This window comes from Centropristis striata, chromosome 13 (genome assembly GCF_030273125.1).
Source record: "Centropristis striata isolate RG_2023a ecotype Rhode Island chromosome 13, C.striata_1.0, whole genome shotgun sequence".
Taxonomy (NCBI): Eukaryota; Metazoa; Chordata; class Actinopteri; order Perciformes; family Serranidae; genus Centropristis; species Centropristis striata.
The window spans coordinates 25,863,305-25,884,097 of NC_081529.1; the positions used below are offsets into that span (position 1 = coordinate 25,863,305).

The 20,793-nt window shown below is 38.8% G+C and overlaps 2 protein-coding genes and 1 long non-coding RNA gene across 5 annotated transcripts; 1 reads left to right on the forward strand and 2 right to left on the reverse strand.

The window, feature by feature from the left end:
* Window positions 1-1,383: 1,383 nt before the first annotated feature.
* Window positions 1,384-4,906, reverse strand: uncx (UNC homeobox). Its single transcript, XM_059348273.1, has 3 exons — window positions 4,256-4,906; window positions 3,590-3,765; window positions 1,384-2,725 (listed from the first exon to the last, which is right to left on the reverse strand). The coding sequence occupies exons 1-3, from the start codon at window positions 4,512-4,514 to the stop codon at window positions 1,715-1,717; spliced, it is 1,446 nt and encodes a 481-aa protein (XP_059204256.1). The 5' UTR covers window positions 4,515-4,906; the 3' UTR covers window positions 1,384-1,714.
* Window positions 4,907-8,945: 4,039 nt separating this feature from the next.
* Window positions 8,946-15,380, reverse strand: LOC131983547 (uncharacterized). The gene is made up of 3 exons (XR_009395473.1): window positions 15,287-15,380; window positions 10,352-10,463; window positions 8,946-9,433 (listed from the first exon to the last, which is right to left on the reverse strand). It is a non-coding gene; the product is annotated as an uncharacterized LOC131983547 (long non-coding RNA).
* zfand2a (zinc finger, AN1-type domain 2A) lies at window positions 15,345-19,952 on the forward strand. Of its 3 annotated transcripts, none has more exons than XM_059348277.1 (10): window positions 15,345-15,540; window positions 16,829-16,929; window positions 17,006-17,100; window positions 17,449-17,580; window positions 17,661-17,812; window positions 17,955-18,026; window positions 18,129-18,207; window positions 18,303-18,379; window positions 19,390-19,471; window positions 19,646-19,952. In XM_059348277.1, the coding sequence occupies exons 1-10, from the start codon at window positions 15,371-15,373 to the stop codon at window positions 19,682-19,684; spliced, it is 999 nt and encodes a 332-aa protein (XP_059204260.1). In that variant the 5' UTR covers window positions 15,345-15,370; the 3' UTR covers window positions 19,685-19,952. The 3 variants fall into 3 exon arrangements, with proteins under 3 accessions (XP_059204260.1, XP_059204259.1, XP_059204258.1); XM_059348276.1 differs by having other exon boundaries at window positions 15,348-15,540; window positions 17,904-18,026; window positions 19,390-19,516; XM_059348275.1 differs by having other exon boundaries at window positions 15,348-15,540; window positions 17,904-18,026.
* Window positions 19,953-20,793: the final 841 nt, after the last annotated feature.

The following is a 20,793-nucleotide window of genomic DNA, read 5'->3' on the forward strand; positions in this document are numbered from 1 at the left end:
CAGTTAATAGGAGATTAAAAAAAGATCACTAACACTAATCACAGTGCATCTTATCCCTGTGCATGAATGTAATGCAATTCTAATCATGCCCTTATCAAGTAAATAACTATTTTAGTTGCAATAACGTGTTTTCACACACACACACAAAAATAAATAGTGGCTGGAAAATTATTATAAAACTAATGCCAAGGTAGATTAAATAATTAACACAAATTTAAAAACAGCATATAATCTGAGCAATATAATGCAGACACACAGGATACACCTCTAACCCTCTGCCTCTGCAGGCCTAATCTTGTGCATGTTCCCTGTGTGTGCCATGTTGGCTGTGTGTGTGTGTGTGTGCCCCTGCCCCCCACCAACCTAATAAGACATTGCTTCCTAGAGCAAACAGCTGCATGGGTTGAAATTTATGTAAATATTTTGAAAGGGACACTGGCTCAGAAATTCATTTGCGCCGGCTCAGACGTAAAGCTCACCCCTCTGATTATTTTCAATTTATTTGCAAATCAAGACCCAAAGAGAACACTAAAGGGCTTGTGTGAGCTGCTGTAGCTGGACTTTTTTTTTGTTTTAAGATTTTTTGTGTGTGATGTTATTACAAGCCACACAGCAGCCTCCTTCCTTTGGGTCGACGTGATATTGTGGTCAACACTGCTAATATTGCAAAAAGGGGAGCAGATGTCCCAGATCCCCGCATGGCTTCCCTGGGGACCACCAACCCTATTAGAACAAATGTGTTCTGCTATTGTAAATAGGCACGTTTGCCTCAGCCCGTCCTATTACAGCGGACGCATGATCAATAGGCTGATAACACAGAAACATCAATGTAAAGCGACAGAACAATGAGGGATATCATCGAACATCTATCTTAATATAGCCCTGCTACAAGGGGCCCTGACAAAGTGGAGAGAGAGGGAGAAGAAGAAGAAAAGCTCATGAAAATGCCTCCCCACGAATCCCCATCTCCTATCCAATATGCACAAACACACACACTCCCAGCTGCCGGGGCTATTATTTTCCTATTTCAATTTGACACCCAGGCCTTTTCATGCTAATTCTATTATTCTTGGAAGTTTATGTGATTTCATATCACTAGAAATCGGTAATGTATTATAACCCCCTTTGAGCTAAAATAAACTGAATCCCCCTGCAGTAGCCACCGGGAAAATAATTACTTTCATATCAAAACTCTGCAGGAGTCGAGCGGGTCCTTTTCGCCTCAGGCTCGTAACCTCATTTCAGTGGGGGCTTATAGATGAATAAATTTGTTAAGGCAATATACAAAGTACAACATGAGATTTCTTAAGAAAGCCCCTTCCTACTGTACTGTAGCCCTGCACTGTATATGTGCTGCTATTTAAGGTCTCACACGGTTTGAGGTGCTTGTATACAATAGATTTATTTAAGAAAAACCTTACATATATAAATAGTATAATACCTTTTTTACAGCTCTTGAGGATTTTTGTTGGTCTTGTGTTTTTTTTGACACACATTAAAGGATATCTAGAGACTCCTGACTCACACACACATACACACTCGCAGAGAGAGAGAGGGACAGAGAGAGGAAGAGAAAAGAGAGAGCACACCATTGTCAAAATATCAGCAATGTGGGGACCTAGAGATGTAGGTTGTGGTTAAGCTTTGGCCTAATGAAAGGTGTCGTTTAGAGGATATATCAGTATGATTCTGATTTTTTTTTACCCCCAATGATTTACTCCATGTCGATGTCTTCTTTAGAGTCTGTCTTTGTGTCTGCTGGACTGTCAGTGAGGACACACTCGGGGTTGTCAGCCTTGATCTCTAAATGCTCTTTTCGCTCTGCATCGACAGGCTTAATGAGTTGTGGACTGTGTTCAAAAGTCGAATCGCTGCAAATAACAGAAGTCTGAGTACTTTTGCCAGTGTTGAAGGCGGCCCTGGACGGGCTTGTGTGCGGTGTTTTGTCCTCTGATCCCACCTGTCCCCTTTGTGTGTCCGCAGAGTCCGGCGAGCTGCTCCTACATCCCGCAGAGCTCGCAGAGATGCTGCAGCGGACACTGGGCTGGTTTCTCTCCGCCGGGCTGTCTGCACAGTCAGAGTTTGCTACTGTCTTCAGAGCAGTTTGAGGAACAATGAATCCAAGCGGCTGTGTGATGGGATAGAGCAGGAAGTGTCCCTTCCCTATCAAAGGCCGTGAGGAGGGTAAGGCCGCGGGGGTGCGTCTCGGTCTGGAGTCCGAAAGGAGGCTTTCGACGCTAAAAGGGTTGAGTTTCTGCACGCTGGACGCGCCGCTGCTGCTGTTGTTGGAGCACATCAGGCTGGCCCGGTGGGTGGCTTCGGCCGAGTCCAGCTCGGATCCGCCAGCGTCATGGTCCAAGTGTCTTTGGTTCTGGCTCTGGTGAGAGTGAGGTGTTTGGTCGCAGCTCGATTGGTTCCCCCCCAGAGAGTCAAAAGGCGGGCCCGTGTGGTCACTGTCGGTCACATGCGACACCCCGCTGTCGCTGTCTGATCCCGGGGTGTGAAATAAATCCCCGGCTGCGAGCTTGTTCTGGGATTTGAGCAGCCGTCGCTCCTGCTTTCGTTTCTTCTTCTCGATCCGGTCCAGCTCTCTCCGGGCGATCTCCTCCGGGTCCATGGGCTCCCCGCTGCAGGTGGTGGGGTGGGCGTTGTGTGCAGGTCGACCAGGACCTTTCTTTGTGTTCTCCTTTTTCCTCCACTTGGCTCTGCGGTTCTGAAACCATACCTGCAAAGAGAAAAAAGTGAAAACGTGTAAAATTCTGTCACTGCAAGGAGGGAATTAATTAGACATAAAAATGTCAGTGCTTTAACAATATGGTAATTAAACAAATAGTGAGGTTACAACTTGCTCTTGCTGTTTTCTATGCAGGCCTTTAATTAGGCCTGTGATTAACAACCAATCTGTGCACACACAAGGCTACAAAAAGTTGGAATGAAGCTTAAAAAATATTTTTTATTTAGTTCAAATATAGGTCAGGTTTACAGGTCTTCATTTATTTAATTTTATTTGTTATTTTTATTATTACAAATTTCTATGAAAACTATGGAAAAACTGAAATTATAATTAAACTTAGCAAATCTCCCTCTGCGATTTTCCCCCCAAATAATATTCTAATAAAATAAAAATAATGGAGGTCCGTATATGAGTATATTCACTCATGCAATTGAAGTCAATATACACTGAATAATTGCAGTATTTTGGTTTATTCAATATTGTCAATATATCTGACAAATAAAATACCAAAACTTCTAAAATAATGTGGTTCAAAATATAAAAAATATCAGCTGGCATTAAAGGCTTCATTATTTCTTCTAAATAAAGGTGTAATTAAAATTGATTTATTGGACTAACATAAGTCATGAAAGGTCAGACAACACACATTAATCTTGTGGGTCGTTTTTATTATTTTTTAAAAATTATAACAAGGTGTATAATTATGACCCCAAATTAACCTCTGCTACCTGGAGGTTTATTACGCTATTTTTCAGCAGTTTAAACCATGGAACATTGAGCCTTGTATAATTAATAAACAAAGGAATATAGGAGCACATTAAATTGTATTTATTGAGGAACAAAATAAATATTTACCTGAACCCTTGATTCTATCAAGTCGAGCCGAAGAGCCAGAGCCTCCCTCATGAACACGTCGGGATAGTGGCTCTCATTAAAAGCCTTTTCTAATTCCTCCAGCTGCCAACCAGTGAAATTTGTGCGAGTTCTCCGTCTCTTGCAACCAGGACTATCTTTGTCTGGGTCCCCCGAGTCTGACAGCAGAGTAAGAATGAATGTAAACAAATAAATAAATCAATAAATATACATATATATATATATTTCTAATTACCACATTTTAAAACAATTCTAACAATTCTGGTTTCATGCAAGAATTGTGCAAACTTTAGAGCTGAAGAATGCATTTGAGGCTTCGCAGTGTGCAACCATGCTGCCTGCAAATCTGACGCCTTTTTCTTCGAATTAAGAGGAAACGCTGAGATGTTAACACACAGCATTTTCTTGCTCTAGTATTTCCTGACTGACAGGAACATTGTTTTTGCTTGGTTGCATCTTCAGCTTTCGCAGATGGAAATGAAGTGGGAGGCGAAGAATACTCCTCTGCCTCTGTGTGTGTGTGCCTGTGTGTGTGTGGTTCGGCTTGCCCTTTAAACACCAAGAGGATAACTTGTATCGCAATATCCTGTCTTTGTTTCTTTCTGTTTGTGCCTCGACCTATAGAGGAGATGTTGTAACGTGGCTTACCTGTCAGTTTGTACTGCTGATTATCTCCATTCATCCCGCAGCCCGAAGACAAGAGGGGGTTGGAATTACCAACCGAAGCCGTGCAGGAACCATTAAGTAATCCGTCTATTGAGAAGGGAACCGCGGACGCAGATTGAAGTTGATGCCCGGCTAATTCGTAAACGTGATGGTGGCTCAGATGGTACGGGAAGCCCACCATCCCGCCGAGAGAGCCTCCGAACTGGGCGTGAGGTGGATCCAGTATCCTGCTGTCCATCATCCCGCAGGCAAAAGGAAACGACGTCTCGAGGCCGGTGATGGGAATTTAAAAAGCATGCAGCGAGTGTGGCCAACGAGTAGGGGACATGATGTGAAGGGAGGGATGAGCTGTACTTTATCCACATGAACCTCCCAATAATTAGCCCAGGCTCGGGGAATAGGAGACCCAATGAGAAGCGGTAATGGACGCTGACGTCAGAGACGCGCTCTGCAAACGCTCCCCGTATCGATTGCTAATTAAAGCTGACATCCACCTCAATAAACAATATCAGAGCTGTCACAACAAGACAGGAGGGCTTTGATAAGAACTACATCGCAACTACACGGGGGACCCACCGGGAGGAAGGGCTCAGTGGAGCCCGGGGAGGAGAGGCTACAGGCGGATAGGTTAGGCCAGAGGCTCCCGGACTTTTTGTCAAGTGGAGGATACAGACGAATGTTAGACTTGGACAAAATATGATGATATTTTTTTTTTTTATCTATGTTAAAGCTTGTTTATTAGCATTATTTTTCCCCTTTTGTCTTAAGTCTTCTATTGTTATTTTCTTGCATTTGTATTGACTCATGTCTTGGAAAAGTAGCAGAAAAAGTGAAGGCTGATTTTTTTTAAACACTGCAAAAAAAAAAAAAAAAAATGTTGAATAAAAATATTCCTTTTTCCGGAGATGGCTGCAACCTTCTTTGGACTCCCTGTGGGAGCCACTGAGTTAAGATAACCCCCCACATGTTATTTATGGATTATCATTTAAATACATTAAACCTTTACAATCAGACATACAGGGCGTAAAACAAACAGGGTGATGGTTGAAATATGGCTGTATTTAAAGGGGAGATATTGCTAAAGGCACAAAGAGTGAAACTATAATATTTTACTGTTACAAGGCGAGAGCTTCAGTTACGACCAAACGCTGCGTTATGAACTAAATATATGAGCAAATAAAGGAAAGTCTCCCACTACTAACAGGACAATAGAATTCAATAGAATATAATAAAAAAGCAGCTAAATACTCATGTATGCATTACAGGCATGCACACAGGAAGCCGAATTGGAAAGCTCCTCCACTTGTGCAACCCCCTGCACTCAATATGTGACCAGCCTAAATCCTATCTGCTCATTAGGTTTCCAAATAATTAATTCGACTTTATTTATCCCAAGTCTGGCGCTGTCATAATGTTAATCAGAGTTGAAATTTCGCACCCCACTCATTCCCTGACCCTTGGCACCCGGATTGGCATGTTGTAATAACCTGAATCTCTCAACAGAAGCTGCGATAATTGTTACCCTATTAGCATGCAAATTGTTTAATTAATATTATTATGAGGAAGTATATAATCCGCTCGTCACTTGACCCCCAAGCCCAAATAACAACCCTGTGTATTTCAGTGTGTAGCCTTACATTTTAATGAACTCCTCAGAAATGATCTCGCCTATTTATCCATCTTCCCTCTTTAGCAGCAGCAGTGCAGTTTGTCTTTGAAGCGTTTCTTTGTATTTTAACTTTAATTTTAACGCACATGGGCAGGATCTTATGAATAATTCCTCCCCATTCATTTCGGGGTTTTTTTGAACATCTAAAATTCAATAATTGCTTTTCATTCATTTCCAAGCATACATAGGATGTCCCCAACTCGGGCGCGCACACACAGGGGCTCAATGAAAGGCAGCCCTTGACACAGTCTCCAGAGACATTGCATTTAAATCCGTTTTTCTACAAGCGGGTGACATTGTCAGATTCTAGCTTTAATTAACCCGATAATAAGGCGAACAAGGCCAGCACTGAGTCGCGCTGCTGCCCTGCCTTGTTACCTTTTCACAACTGGCCCTTTTGGCAGCTCTTCAAAGGGAGAAAAATAATAATAATAATAATATTTTTTCCCCTCATTGAGAATGCTGAGTTGTAGCAGGGCACATCGTCTTTATTGCATTAATGTATTGTTGATGTGAATCAATAAGAGCAGAGGCCTATGGAGTAATTGATTCAACTTTACATACAAAGAGAATTCCAGGAGGGATGGCAGATCAGGACAGATGCATCTCAGCGCAGATCTGTGCTTTTCATTTTTGGTGTTGCATGTAAATAAAAAAAATATATTGCAAAAATATCATATTGCAACTTACTTTACATGGCAAAGTCTAAAATGTACATTTGCAGGATTCCAAAGAATATTGCAGACAACTTACCCTGTCTAAAACAACAAGACATTATTAATATTGTATTATTTTTGCTATATTTGGTATTTTTACTGCATGTTGTCACCTTAGTGTGCAGTGAGTAGTAACTTCTTTACTTTAAACACCTTTTAAGATTAAAAAAAAGCATGGCTGCCATTAGAAAATACATTTAAATTTGAGCGTAAGTGTGAGCAGTAACTTTCTCCTTCTAAAACAGCAAAAACATATTAATATTGTGTGACCTTTGCTATATTTGGTATTTAACTACATGTTGTCACCTCAATGCATAGAAAGTAGTAACCCGTTAACAACTTAAACGCCTTTTATATGACAAAACAGCATGGCTGCCATGAGAGATTACATTTAAATTGAATGTTAAGAGTGACCAGTAACACACACCAAAGCCAAGAGTGTATTATGATGCTTTTGACTCATGGCTACACATTTGGAAACCTACATGGATATACAAGTCAAAAACATACATTTGTAGGATTTCCAAAGAATATTATGCCCCTTTCTAAAACAACAAAACATTAATATTGTATTACTTTTGGTTATATTTGGCAATTCACTGCATGGTGTCCCCTTAGAGTGACCATGGAGCACACACTGAGGCCTGACTTACACTCAGACTTACACTTGGACACATTTTATTGTTTTCTGCTATGCAAAATCTGTTAGATGTTATTATAATCACTTAGGAGTCCACTACACACCATGATGATGATTTAGCAGTGGCACTGATGGAGCACTTGATGGGAAAGTCCCACTAAAACACACACCAACTCTGCACATTCACCCATTCACTTACTCATATCAACAGTTTAAAAGTCTAAAAGAAATTAACACATTTTCTGGAGACTTTGCACACATCAAACTTTATTTTTTGGACCAAACAAATATAAGGCATCCACTTTCTTTTCCCCTCCTGCATACATCTCTTTAAAGCCAACTTTCCGTGTTGTTTGTTTGGCTGAGTCCCCAATAAGAGGATTTTGGAGCTCACCTGACTCCTGATAACCAGATAAGTGAAACTCAGGCGTGCCAAGTTAATATAAGTGTTTAAATGATACACCCCAACCCCCCCAAAAAAGACACAGGTCTTATCAAGACGCCCATCCAACACTGATGCTTACTTTAGCCGCACAGAATCAAATTCATTTTTAATTAGGCAGGCAAATTAATAGGCAGCAGTTTAGGAGTTTAATTACTCAATTAACTTCACGCACGTTAATTTTTAACTATCTAAATTAGGTTGCACATTATTCGATTTGATGATAATTATAGAATTAAATCTAAATTAATTGTTTTGGATGATTTGGATGAACTAGATGCAATTCCAATTAAACAGTAGGAAAAAAAAGCTGGATGCCATTTTAAGCTTGCAAATCCTTTGATTCGATTTTAAGCAAGAAACTCTGCCTCGAAATTTCCCTCTGATCCTACAAATTCTCTCTCCCTCTAATCCCACAATTAAAAGTTTCCTCCCATCTAATTATCTGTAATTGTGCCGCTGTCAAAGTAGAATGGAGAAGTGAAAGCGATTGATTTGGACTTTTAATTCAGTTCATTTCTGATAGAAGAGAAAGTAATTCCCTTCAAATTACCTCATTCAATCCTGACACCCTAATGCCCTTCAAAATCTTTTTTTACTCCCCAGCATTTATATATTAAAAATGAAGCTAGAATGACTAGTGCCTCCTAATAATAATAACCAAACTTCCATTAGAATAATAATTTCATTTCAATTAAAACTGACTTATCACCTTTGCTAAAACGTGCTTAATATGCCGAAAATTATCAATGCTTGAAGGAGCCCAAACTGGGGAGTCTAATTGTAATCAGCAAATCAGAGGTGCTTGTCGCTGCCGTGCCTTTGCAGAGAGGCAGTCTCGGAAATAGAACTAATTTACTCAACTCCCCCGGGAAATCCGCTCAACAGATTAACATTTTCAAAATATAGTAATGATATAATTTGAGAAATGGTGACGCCAATTTGTGAGGAGCCTTTGTGCAGAATAATTTGCATTTTTTTTCCTTCGCCACCGCCTGCATTTTGCCCCCGTTAATTACAGCTCCACAGATGAAGGGTGTGCTGTTTGACTCAGTGCTTATTATTCAACTTCAATATAATAATTCAACTCTACAGGAATATAAAAAAGTGTAGCCTATCCCAATTTTAAGCCATCCTCCATATAATCCCAAATGGTTTTGGATGGCTGAAAATATGAATAGGTGCATGTAGGCATATAGGCTGCATGTCACTGTGGGTGTCTGTTATTATAGCTCATATAGCCGCTGTGCAGCACTTTATGTGTGTGTTTAGGAGAAAGACTTGCACATTTGTTTGATTTTAAGCACGTTGGACAGCATCAAACACTCAAAACCCTATTACACTTTCCTGAGAGAGAGATAAGAGAGGTAATAAATACCCTTCCATACATGTCACCTTATACCCACACAGTATGCAAGTATATTAAACTGTATCTGCACTCAGTAGCACTTTTCCAATCCTTAAACTTCGGAGAAAAACCTCAGTTTTTGGATAAAAGTTGAGACAAGGCCTGACAAATGTAGCTATTTATTATCATCATCAAATACTAACTAGTTGCCCGTGCAGTTTGTTCCGACTGCAGCCAAATTGGAAGTGATGGCAGGATAGCTAGCGGTCCCTCGCTGTTTCTTCACATTACAAAAGATCTGGTAGAGAGAGCGGTGACTGTACTCTGCAGCCCGGCCATCTGCTGCTGTACAGAAAATACCCAAAACCCCAGAGATATTTACTGTAGAACTACACTGCAGCAAAACAAGACAACATGTTGGAACACAAAAAGACAGATTGAAGCTTAATGTGAACTTTTGAGACGCATGCTCAACTAACTTGAGGATTATGTTTTACAACTGCTGTTGCTGTTCTTCCCCACAGAAAATGCAACTGCAAGAAAGCTATATTTTAGATATTGTTGTTCCTCTGATAATGTCTTTCACGAGTCGACTTTACTTTCACAAACTGCAGAAACACAATCACTCTGTCCGCGTCCTGCATTCTGTCATAAATCAGACACCTTATTAATGTGATGGCACTAATATACCTACAGACCTTTAGGCCTCTTTGACCTCCTAACAAAATCTCTGCAGACCTGCTCCAGTGTGCATAAAAAGACCTGTTGTGCCCTCTAGTGGCTGTTTTCTCTCCACTGTTTATTCTATACGGTGTGCCACCAAAAACAGTGATGAGAGACACGAATATATACAAATGTCTCAAGAGTTTAACACATCAGGGCCAATAATGTGGCAGAGTGGACAAACTATAAGAGATAACCACTGGTAAAATTTAGCCTGTTTCATACTGAAAAATCCCTCTCTTGAAAGTCTTTTTTTTGTAAGCAATCATTGGGAAAAAAATGTCATGTACATCTTAGTTTGTTTTTTTCTGTTTGGGTTGACAATTCTCCAAGTCTTTTTTTACTTTGATGACTTTTTTATGTATTAAGGGACTGGCTCCGTTTGCGGGAAAAAAAACAAAGTGGGGGGAAAAAGAAGAAAAACATAGATGGCCTAAATCAGAAATTTACTGATCTATATTGACTATTAGCTACCTAATGTTGAAGTGAATGCTCTTGCTATACCCCATGTTTAGTAGGAGAGATTAAGCAAACACATACCTGAGTAAAGCAGGTTTAGGGAGGGCCCAGTCACTGGACCTCTTTGTGGGCTCAGCCATTTCTGTGGGCGGGCCTGCAATTAGTGAAGTACACAACCCGGATTCCAAAAAAGCTGTAAAAGAGATAGAGAGAGATATCTGGTCTTTGCAACCTACATTCAATTGCATACAGTACAAAGGATTTGCAAAGTCATTGTATTCTGTTTTGTGTGTGTGTGTGTGTGTTTCACAGCGTCCCAATGTTTTTAGAATCAGGGTTGTATCCAGTTGCATGTTCAGAACTTCCTTAACATTTCAACCAAAATCTCACTTTCTTACTGTAACACTTTGGCCGCTGCGGTCACACACAAAAAAAAGTTGCACATTTTGGATAACTGAAAAATTAAATAAAAATTTTAATTTAAGGTGGAAGTATTCCTTTAACAAGACTGACATTTCTCTTAAAGCACTAATATTTTGGTATGTGGTGGGCATTGTTTTTAAGTGAGGATGATGGAAACACATTTTAAAAGTGTTTTTTTTTTGTCAGCATCTTTCAGAAGTGCAGGAAAAGCTGAAAATGATCCTTCGGGCTAACACTTTAACTTTCACAGTGATGTTGCTCGACGTGCATTGTCCCCAAGAATAAAATATACTCCAGACATCATTAAAAACTGCACTGCTGAGACATTCTGTAATGCTCTAATATGACCGATAATCTGCGATTGCACGTGTATGAACAATTGAGGACGAGGTGTGGGTCTGCAGTGTGAGAGCGGCCAGGTGTTTTCAGAGCGCTGCCATCTGGCCGCAGAGTTAGCAGCTTATGAGGCAGGTGTTGCAGAATAGGAGAGACATTTATGCTCTCTGTAACTGCCTCTGCCTGTTCCCGCTGATGCACTCTTACATTATATTTAACACCTCAAAAAAAGAATATGTTTAATTATTGTCATTCAAATCAGTCACTTTATTGATCCCTTCATGATCATTTTGTTCCTGGAGAGCAAAAACTGGCAGGAGAGGGATGGCAATAAGTCATAACTATCCTCTTTAAATATTATATATACTGTATACATCATATTATATGAAATGCAATATATTTTAAATATGCATTTAAACAATTGGGACTTTTTATAATAATTTTGTGCTTAAAATCTCTTAAAACAGTGAATTAGAACGCTGTATTTGTGCAGAAACCTTGTCATTTTATGCAGCATTGTGGATTTTATGTTATAGCTAGAATTAAGTGTAAAAATTCAAACAAAAACTTCCATTTTAAACAAGATTTTCAGCGTGTAGTGACAATATACAGACAAATACATGCGTTATATTTGAGATGTGGAGTCACTAAATCCTTTGGGAGCCATCTCTATTCATGGTTCCTCCTCAGCTCAGGAGTTTACCGAGGAATTCTGCTGCCATCTACTGGCTAAACCTGTACAGTCACCACTCAGCCTGGTCGCATTAAGCTCAGCTCTGATAAATTATCATTTTAAGCCATCAGTTTGCATGAGATTTAGCCTGTGAGCCATCTAAAACAATGTCGAGGTCGATTTCACTCCATTACACTCACTCATCTGAGCGAACAGTCCGGACTCAAATTCAAGAATATACTTTAAAATCGATTCTCGGTAAATTGTCAAAAGATTGGATGATTGGACTTGAGTTTTTAAAAAATGATGTCAAATTGTGATATTGGAATTATATGGCTCAATCTCACTTTTTAATAAAACTGAATCACACACATTTTCATGAATTCTGAATATTACTTTAGGCTTTTTTAAGACTCTTTTGGGGTTTAATATTTAAAAAGATAGAAAGCACGAAGCTATTTTTTTGTCTGGCTTTTAAAATCTGATATGATCAATTTATCAGAGCTGCTGTTGACCTGCTTATATTTCCAGGCTTACAAGGTAGAATTTATTATGACTCCTATTAGGTTTAAATCAACCTTAACCTGACTAATCCTAACAGGAGGTAATATAGGGACACTAGTGTGCCTATTTAAGATGTAAAATTGATTCCCCTGAGGAGAATCCACATGTTACAGTGATACAAGGAAAACTAGAACCAGAAACAGCTGTTTAAAATAAGCAACATAAGAATGAAAATAAGAAATATTAAAGAGTATGATATGTTGCTTTTAGGGATTAAAATGTCTCAAAACAACTAAACCCAATGTTATGTTTACTTGTGTACTTAGATCACCTCAAATGTTTCCAACAATTTTCAAACTCAAAAATCTGTAACATTAATCAAGGATTGCCTTTGTAGAATTTTCAATTGAATATCATGTATAGGTTTAACATTTTGTTTGTATTTACCATTTAGACAATTTTCCAACTTTATGAACACAAAGATATGAAGAGGTGGCATGCAGGTTCTGGAGGTGTAAAATAGAAAAAATATCTCAAAGTTCAACCTACATTCTATTGAAACTAAAAATACTAGAAGAGTTCCCACAGCAGCGAACAATCCAATGTGGAGTACTCCGGACATCTGCTATCTAAACAGGGATCAGGGCATTGTGGCTTATGGAGGACATTTTCTGGAAGTCAAATACTTTCAGCAATCTATTTCCTTTACTGTAGTGGACAGAGGACATCTCAAATCAAACAGATTAAAAATAGCAATAAAAGTCCAATTGTAGATTTTTTCCATGGTTAAAGAACATTTTAAAGGACAAGCCAAACTCAATACTATAGGTACAAAATGTTAAATGTCTTTCACAATGCAGCAATCACAGACTATCTAGCTAAGGATAATGGGAAAACGAATAACTGCACATTCGGTGATCAAATTTACCTCCTAAAATATACTGTCAATAAACCAGCAGGAGCCCATGAGTACCAGTTTCCAACTGATCTTCTATTAGACAGCCAACTCAGCAGTTAAACTCTTGTCTTTCTGCCCACTCAGTGGGAAACCAGCAGGTAAATATGTCTCCACACACCTTCCCCGCTCATGGGAGCACTCAGACATCATGATTTTGGATAACCCTAAAGTATAGTAAAAGATGTTAATTTTGAAAAGTGTATTTGGGGATTCTCATAAGCTTCCTCGTGGCTCCACCCCCAGCCCAGCATGCAGGTGTGTAAAGAATGGTTAAGTATGGCCCAATCATGAAAACAGTGACTCACCCAGCCATTGATTTGCATTTGCACAGGGGAATCAAACAGATAAACATTTTGCCAATGCATGCCTTATAATGCACAGAACACCAGCCACTGTGCCGGCCTTGTATTATTGCTAAAAGAAAACATCATGTTTCTCACAAAAATCTACTTTACAAGATATGTTGCAAAAACCACTTTAAGATTAAAATGATAATTAATTAATTTTGCGTGTAACCGAATTAACTTGTGATTGTAGACACCAACTTTGGCCTTTGCAAACAATTTACAGGCTAGTCATATTATGTTTTTCTGATCATTTGTTTGGGATTGGTTAAGAATCAGAATCAGAATTGTTTTTTTATTGCCAAGTAGGTTTTCACATTCAAGGAATTTGCTGTAGTGTATTGGTGCATAATCAGAAACAAACAGAGTACTAAAATATAAATATAGATTAAGGAAAGTAGTCAATATACTTAAATTATTTGACGTTATTTGAAATTATTTAAATATACTTTATTTAGAAAGTAGCCTATTTATGGGATGTATCTGGGTGCAAACGTGTGCATTGATGCTAATTTGACTAATTTGATGTGTTGCAGTTCGCCGCTTTGACCACCAGAGGGGAGCAAACACTCATTATTCTCCATACATAGTGGGCCTGTATTTGTCAAGCTCCGTTGTCAATGGAGACACAAGAAAACACTTCCGATATAAGCTTTCAAAACAAAAGCAGAAAAACGGCTATATTTTTCAAACTGTATAAACTTGCATTGTACAAGCCATAGAGACTTCTACATTCGGCAAGGTTTGGCCTTCGGCTCACCGTAAAGATACTGAATTTCATTAAAAACGTACAGCAGTTGTGAATGCAGTTAAAACATAAAATAAGAAAAGAAAAAGACAATTAAGAGCAGTTCAAAGTTAGTGCATCACTTATGTTGAGTTGAGGAGGCGAGTAGCGCTGGGGATAAAATATTTTTTTTAAGGCCCCCTTAGCTAGTGGGACCCTGTAACATCTCCTGAACTTTAGGAGCTCGAATTGGTTGGTTAAGGCAGTAGTTCTCAACCTTTTTGAGTTGCAACCCCCAATTTAACATGCATGTTGTCCGCGACCCCCGCTCACTGAACACAATCTCACACGGACAGTTCAGACCACCCAAAAAAGAAACAAAATGACCAAAAAAGACACAAAATTACCAAAAAAAGACACAAAATGACCCAAAAAAGGAAACAAATTGACCAAAAAAGACACAAATTGACCACAAAATGATCAAAAAAAGACACAAAATGACTAAAAAAACCCCACAAAATGACCAAAAAAAGACATTAAGTGACCAAAAAGACTAAAACACATTAACACATGAACACTTTAACACAGTGGAGACAGGGCTGACTTTCAAAATGATTTGGCGACCCCCAGAAATCATCTCGCGACCCCAATTGGGGTCCCGACCCCAAGGTTGAGAACAGCTGGGTTAAGGGGTGGGAGCGATCTGCTGTAATCTTCCTGGCCTTCCTTGTCCTCTCTGTGTAAATTTCTGTTAGTGGCTTTTGGGGTCGTCCCACTATTACTATTACATTTACAACTTAAACCAGACAGGAAGATGGAAGGTGAGCACACTCTACATGTGTGGTGTACACCAATTCTAAAATCTTCTGGCTGACCCCCAGGCTGCTCAGACTCCTTAACAGGTTTATATTGTACAGATATTGTAGTTTGTGTCGATAAGAAAACCCTAGTCATCATGACTATGCACACTTGGTGTTTGCTAACATGACTAATAGTCTGGATCTTTCCAGAGTTTGCCTGTCATTTCTACTGGCCACCTTTATAAACACACCTGCGGTGACGAGTGTTTTTTGTTTTTTTGACGTCAGGTTACGTCAATCCGGTGGGAGGAGCGCGCGTGACACATCAAAACTTGATGAAAACAGACAGCTCAGTGGCAAACAGGCGAACAAGCAGCAGTACTCAGGGATCTGTGGGTAACTGCCGTCAGAGAGGCATAGTAACATCTACATTAGCTTGGATTACTCAAGAAAACATCGCTGCCTCCGACTGTAAAGCAACAGATCGTAAAGAAGACGGGATCTGGTGAGTGAAAATTAAACGAGAGCTAAAATTAGCTGTCAGATTCAAATAACGGTAGCTAGCTTAGTCAGCTAAAATACAATCTGATCAACGTTGAAAAACAACTGTACATCAGCTAATGATGCTTACTGTCTTTATTCTGAGGATTTAGTCGAGAAAGTGAAGAACATGTTTGAATCCACTAACGTCAATAATGCTTTTTAGAATATATACATTCTTGGCTTATTGCTTAGCAACACACAAGCTAGGCTAGCTGCTAGCGTTTGTTTTGTTAAACGAACACTGATTGCGATTTGAACCTCTTATCATGATTTGGTTACAGCACAATAACTTCTGTTTGCTGTTATTTTGGCTCGGTTGTAAAGCAGAGATATTTTCAGCTTTACCGAGTTATGTAACCAACATAATCGTATAAGTTAGCTAGGCCTAGCTAGCTGACGGTAGCAACCTCGCTGAAAGGACTCCTAACATTAAGTTTTCCACGGTTTTCTGGACCAAGACAACTTCTGAAAGTCAAAGCCGACCTCACCTTAAGCCAAATTAAACCCGTGTTGCTAAAATTGTAAGATAAGCCATATTTACACGTCATGAGCAACAACTAAGCTAACACTAGCCAACATACGAATGACATAGCTTATTTCACTTAGTAAGAACTTAAGCATTCACAGCTTTGTTAAACTCTATGGAGTCTTGGGCTATTTAGCCCATTTCTGAATCCTTTTCATCCTGCCTGTGTACACCACTTAAAAATGTTTAAATGCCATGTTGGTATATTTTTTTCACCTATGACAATAATTTATTTTTTTATTCTGACTTACTGGATCAACATTTTGAACCAAAAAGAAACAAAGAAAAAACAACATAAATGTGAACTTGTGATTGTGTGTGATCCTGTCATCAACTCTGGTTTTTTTTTTGGTCATTTTGTGTCTTTATTAGTCATTTAGTCCAACATTTTCTTTTTACTTTCAAAACACTATCATGCTGAACAAAGAATTGTAAATGTTGCAGATGTGAACAAAGGTTGCAAATATAACATAAGAGGGTTACATCCAGTTCTATCATTTTATACCAAATCTATTTGACCTTGTCTCCAGTTTTACTTGGTATATCATCATCAAACTGAAACTGGCCTCATGGAGTTTACAGCCAGAACTGTAGAGGTAAATTTACAGTAGGGCTCCATGCTGCTTTGTTTTCTAGTCTGGATGTCATGAAGAAGTCTTGCTTTGGAGCTTTTGGTGACTCCAGAGGGTTAAACACTACACATTTTCACTTCTCCCTCCTTCAGGCTGTTGAGATTTCACTCCTGTCAGCTGTCGAGGCTTTTCAACGTGATGGAGTTTCCAGATTTAGGAGAGCACTGCTCTGAGAAGACTTGCAAACGTTTAGGTGAGTGCTGTTTGGGAAAGATGACAATGACCTGCTAGTTTAACCTGCAATTTAAAAACCTTACTTGACATTACAGATTTTCTTCCTATGAGATGTGACGCCTGTCAAGAGATTTTCTGCAAGGACCATATAACCTATGCAAATCACAAATGCATGTCCTCCTACAAAAAGGTAAGTGTGAGTGTTTGCAGCACAGTGCAGAATGTTCTATTTAGTTCACTTTTAAAGACTACAAAATGGACATGCATTGCTTGGGTTGTTTTTACAATATAATATTTGTCAAATTAAGCAACACTATAACCTATTAAACAAAACATGCAATCTGCGTATCTGCATTTCACAAGTCACCCCATTGCATTCACCAAATTTAGAGATGTTGCTTGTCTGTCCTGATATTGCATTACATTATACCGTTAAGATCAGCGTTAACAGCAGTAGTCATGCTAATATTTTCTCATTTTGAGGATCTGCAATCTTGTATTTGTTTAATGTCTTTGTTATTTTATTCCATTTTTGTAGGACATCCAGGTCCCAGTATGTCCTTTGTGCAACATCCCCATTCCCATCAAGAGAGGAGAGATGCCCGACATTAAAGTCGGTGAACACATTGATCGGGATTGCAAATCGGATCCTGCGCAAAGAAAGAGAAAGGTTTGTATACATTTGAGAGGTTTCAACCTGAGAGTTAATTAAAATCTAAACAATAACAAGGCATTTTTTTCTTCTTTCAGATTTTTACAAATAAATGTTCTAAAGGAGGCTGTAAGCAGAAGGAAATGATGCGAGTGACCTGTGACCAGTGTCATTCAAATTACTGTCTTAAACACCGACACCCACTAGACCATGATTGTAAGACCGATGGGAAACCTCTTTCCAAATCAGGGTGGGTACAGTCACAGTATATCTTCAGATTATACAGTTTGTTTATTCGAATATTGCAGTAAGATGACATTTTGTTGTTGTTGTTGTTGTAGAAATGCTGCTGTAATGAGGGCCCAAAGTGCTTCCTCTGCCTCTGCCTCTAGTTCATCTGGTTCAGGATACTCGAGGGCTGTTTCTAATGGTGTCAGTGGAAACAACAGAGGCCCCAGCACTGGGTAAGTGCTTTTACTTAGTATTGATTTTGATAGTCAACCTAAATGGCTTTTGAAACGTACGCCTTAAATATTAATTCTCTTTTTTTGTGTGTTTTTTCTCAGTGCTCCCCAGCGAATTCCTACATCCGTTTCAGCTCAGAATGTTGTAATCCCAGCATCAGCATCCCTTCAGGCCGGCATGGTATGGGTTTATTTACATGACAACACCTGATTAATAATTCTCAGATGTGAGGAATATGTAAACATGAGTTTGCTGCTCTGCTGCTGTCATTGCAGACGGAGGAGCAGGCTTTACAAAGGGCTCTGGAGATGTCTTTGGCCGAGTCGAGGCCGACCGTTCAACCGACCCTTACGTAAGGAAACTTTGTTTTACTTGAAGGACTGGTTTGTTAAGCCATTAAGACCTATGTCTGCCTAAAAAAAAAAAACCTCATTGTTTTCAAAACATGCAAACCTTGCTTCAGGTCTAAACAGGTTAACTGAGGACCACTAAGGTTTGAAAGCAGAGAGGTGTGTATGACCAGTGAGGAAAATGTGAAGTGTAACTATTGTTAAATGAATATTATTTAATAAAACAACAGTACTCTGATTGTAAAACTATCAAAATCCAGGGTTTTAATATCCATTTGGACTATAAAACATGCAAATTACGAGATGGACAAAAACCCTGTGTAACCAGGGAAAAAGAAATAAAACAGGCAATGCTCATCAAGGAAACTATGCAGTCAAATACAAAATACACATTTTTTCCACCTTTAATAAGGTTACAAGGTTTTGCTTAAATGGCACAATTAGGATTATCCTTAAACTATTTATAGACTGAAACAAAATGAATTCCTCTCTATCCTCACTTCTGTTTGGTGGTGTCTATCGGCAGAACTCTGCCCTCTACCTTCAGTTTCTATTTTCTTCTCATTTTGCTGTGTTTGGGACTTTAATAAGCATAAGTTAAAAAGAATAACCAAAAGATAACACAAATACAATCACACATTTTGAATACACAAAATAAAATCCTCGAAGAGCTGTTTTTTGTTAGAATTTGAATAAAAGTAGGTATTGAAAAGGGATGCAGAAGAAGAAGTCTGCCTGGCTCTCAAGTTCACACTCTAATTTAGTCTGAGAGCTTTGTGTCAAACAATTTGCAATTTTTGTTTGCCCAACAGTAGCTTAAGAGACACATTCGTGAAAAGAAGCATGCATCTCCAGTCATGGGAAGTACTAAGATATTTATTTATGTACGCACATCGTCAATAGTTAAATCTGCTGTGCAAATAATAACAGGGAGGCAGCAATGTGATTAAATCCAGATTTCACATTCCTTGATGTTGTGTGTGATTTTTGACTTTGTTTGTTTGCGTCTCAGCCCTCAGGAGCAGGAGGATCTGGCGCTTGCTCAGGCTCTCGCTGCCAGTGAAGAAGAATACAGACGCCAGCAGAGGCAACAGGTACCCGGAAAGCTTAGCCGTCACTAGCATGCTTAAGGAACGCATGTAGGTACACTGTTGTCAAGGCGATCCATCCTTTATTAGCAGAAGAAAGACCAATTTACCTCATGAGGTTTTTTTTAATTAGTATATGAAATGTGTGTTTGTCTCTAACTGTGTTTTGTCTCTGTTCAGGGGAGGGAGTCCAAACAGTCCAACTGCAGCCTTTCTTAATCTGGGGCCACCGTTTAGACTTCAAGCTGTGCTAATTATCTACTAGAACCTGCACATCTGGGATATCTGACCAGGATCGATGATTGTTCAATGAAGAAATCCTCTTTCAAGTTGCTGAGATGTAACCGCCTTCTACAATATAAGCACACACTTTCCCAGCAGACTCATTTTTACTAATGCTTCGCTCTGTACATATTTTATATGCTGATCATGATGAAACCATTCTATTACCATATATGAATATTGAATAAATTATTTCAAAGATGAATTGTGAATTGCCGTTAATGTAGCTTCAAAGATGCACTTAACACTTAAGTGTGAGCCCTGTCCATTAGAGTTGTGAAGTGGAATAATTAAAAACATTTATTCAGCTCTGCAGTAGGAGGGTTTGTATACAGACTATTCAGAATTCATCTGTGTGAGTGATGACCACTTGAAGCTGAGAGTAAGAATACTGAAATATTTTGGTTCCATACCTTTTATTTAGGATTTGAGCATCATCAGGCTAACTTCATCACAGTTCAGGTCTTAGGACTGAAACATTGTTAATAAAGACCATACAAGTGATCAACAGTGTATAGGATTTTTTTCACTTCTTGACCCGATCTCCATATATTCTGCATGGTTTAAGAGCTTGTTTTTTGTCTTTTGTTTAAGAGAATTGTTTTCCACTTCAACTACGAAATTGTTCTTCGAAGTACAACGCAATAGCCTTGACAGATTTAAAATAGATTATGTATTTCACATTAAAAGAAAAAGTATGAGAAGAGTGAAATATTTAAAAAATTATGGTAAAATGAAGTTAGGACTACAGATGAGGACTGTTCTTGGCTGAAGAAATTCTAAGTGGAATAAAACTCAAATTAGTTTCTCCACAAAGAATCATGTCAAAGCACCACTTTAAATCTTGTCCACCAGAGATGTGCTCATTGGTTTAGAAATTAATAAGTCAGTGTGAAAAAAGTATTAAATTATCAACTAAAGAAATTAAGTCCACTAAAAGGAGGCAGACCTACGGATTATTACAGTGGCAAGAAAAAGTATGAACTCTATTAAATGACCTAGTTTTCTGCATTAATTTGTCATAAAACGTGATCTTATTTGCATCT

Excerpts from the sequence above, each read along its gene's own strand:
- uncx (XM_059348273.1), bottom strand. The coding sequence starts at position 4,514 with ATGATGGACAGCAGGATACTGGATCCACCTCACGCCCAGTTCGGAGGC. Across the intron at positions 3,766-4,255 it reads TCAGCAGTACAAACTGACAG|ACTCGGGGGACCCAGACAAA; the intron begins GTAAGCCACGTT and ends CTCTGCTGTCAG. Across the intron at positions 2,726-3,589 it reads TGATAGAATCAAGGGTTCAG|GTATGGTTTCAGAACCGCAG; the intron begins GTAAATATTTAT and ends TTCTCTTTGCAG.
- zfand2a (XM_059348275.1), top strand. The coding sequence starts at position 15,371 with ATGAAAACAGACAGCTCAGTGGCAAACAGGCGAACAAGCAGCAGTACT. Across the intron at positions 17,581-17,660 it reads CTGCGCAAAGAAAGAGAAAG|ATTTTTACAAATAAATGTTC; the intron begins GTTTGTATACAT and ends TTCTTCTTTCAG. Across the intron at positions 17,813-17,903 it reads AAACCTCTTTCCAAATCAGG|AAATGCTGCTGTAATGAGGG; the intron begins GTGGGTACAGTC and ends TTGTTGTTGTAG.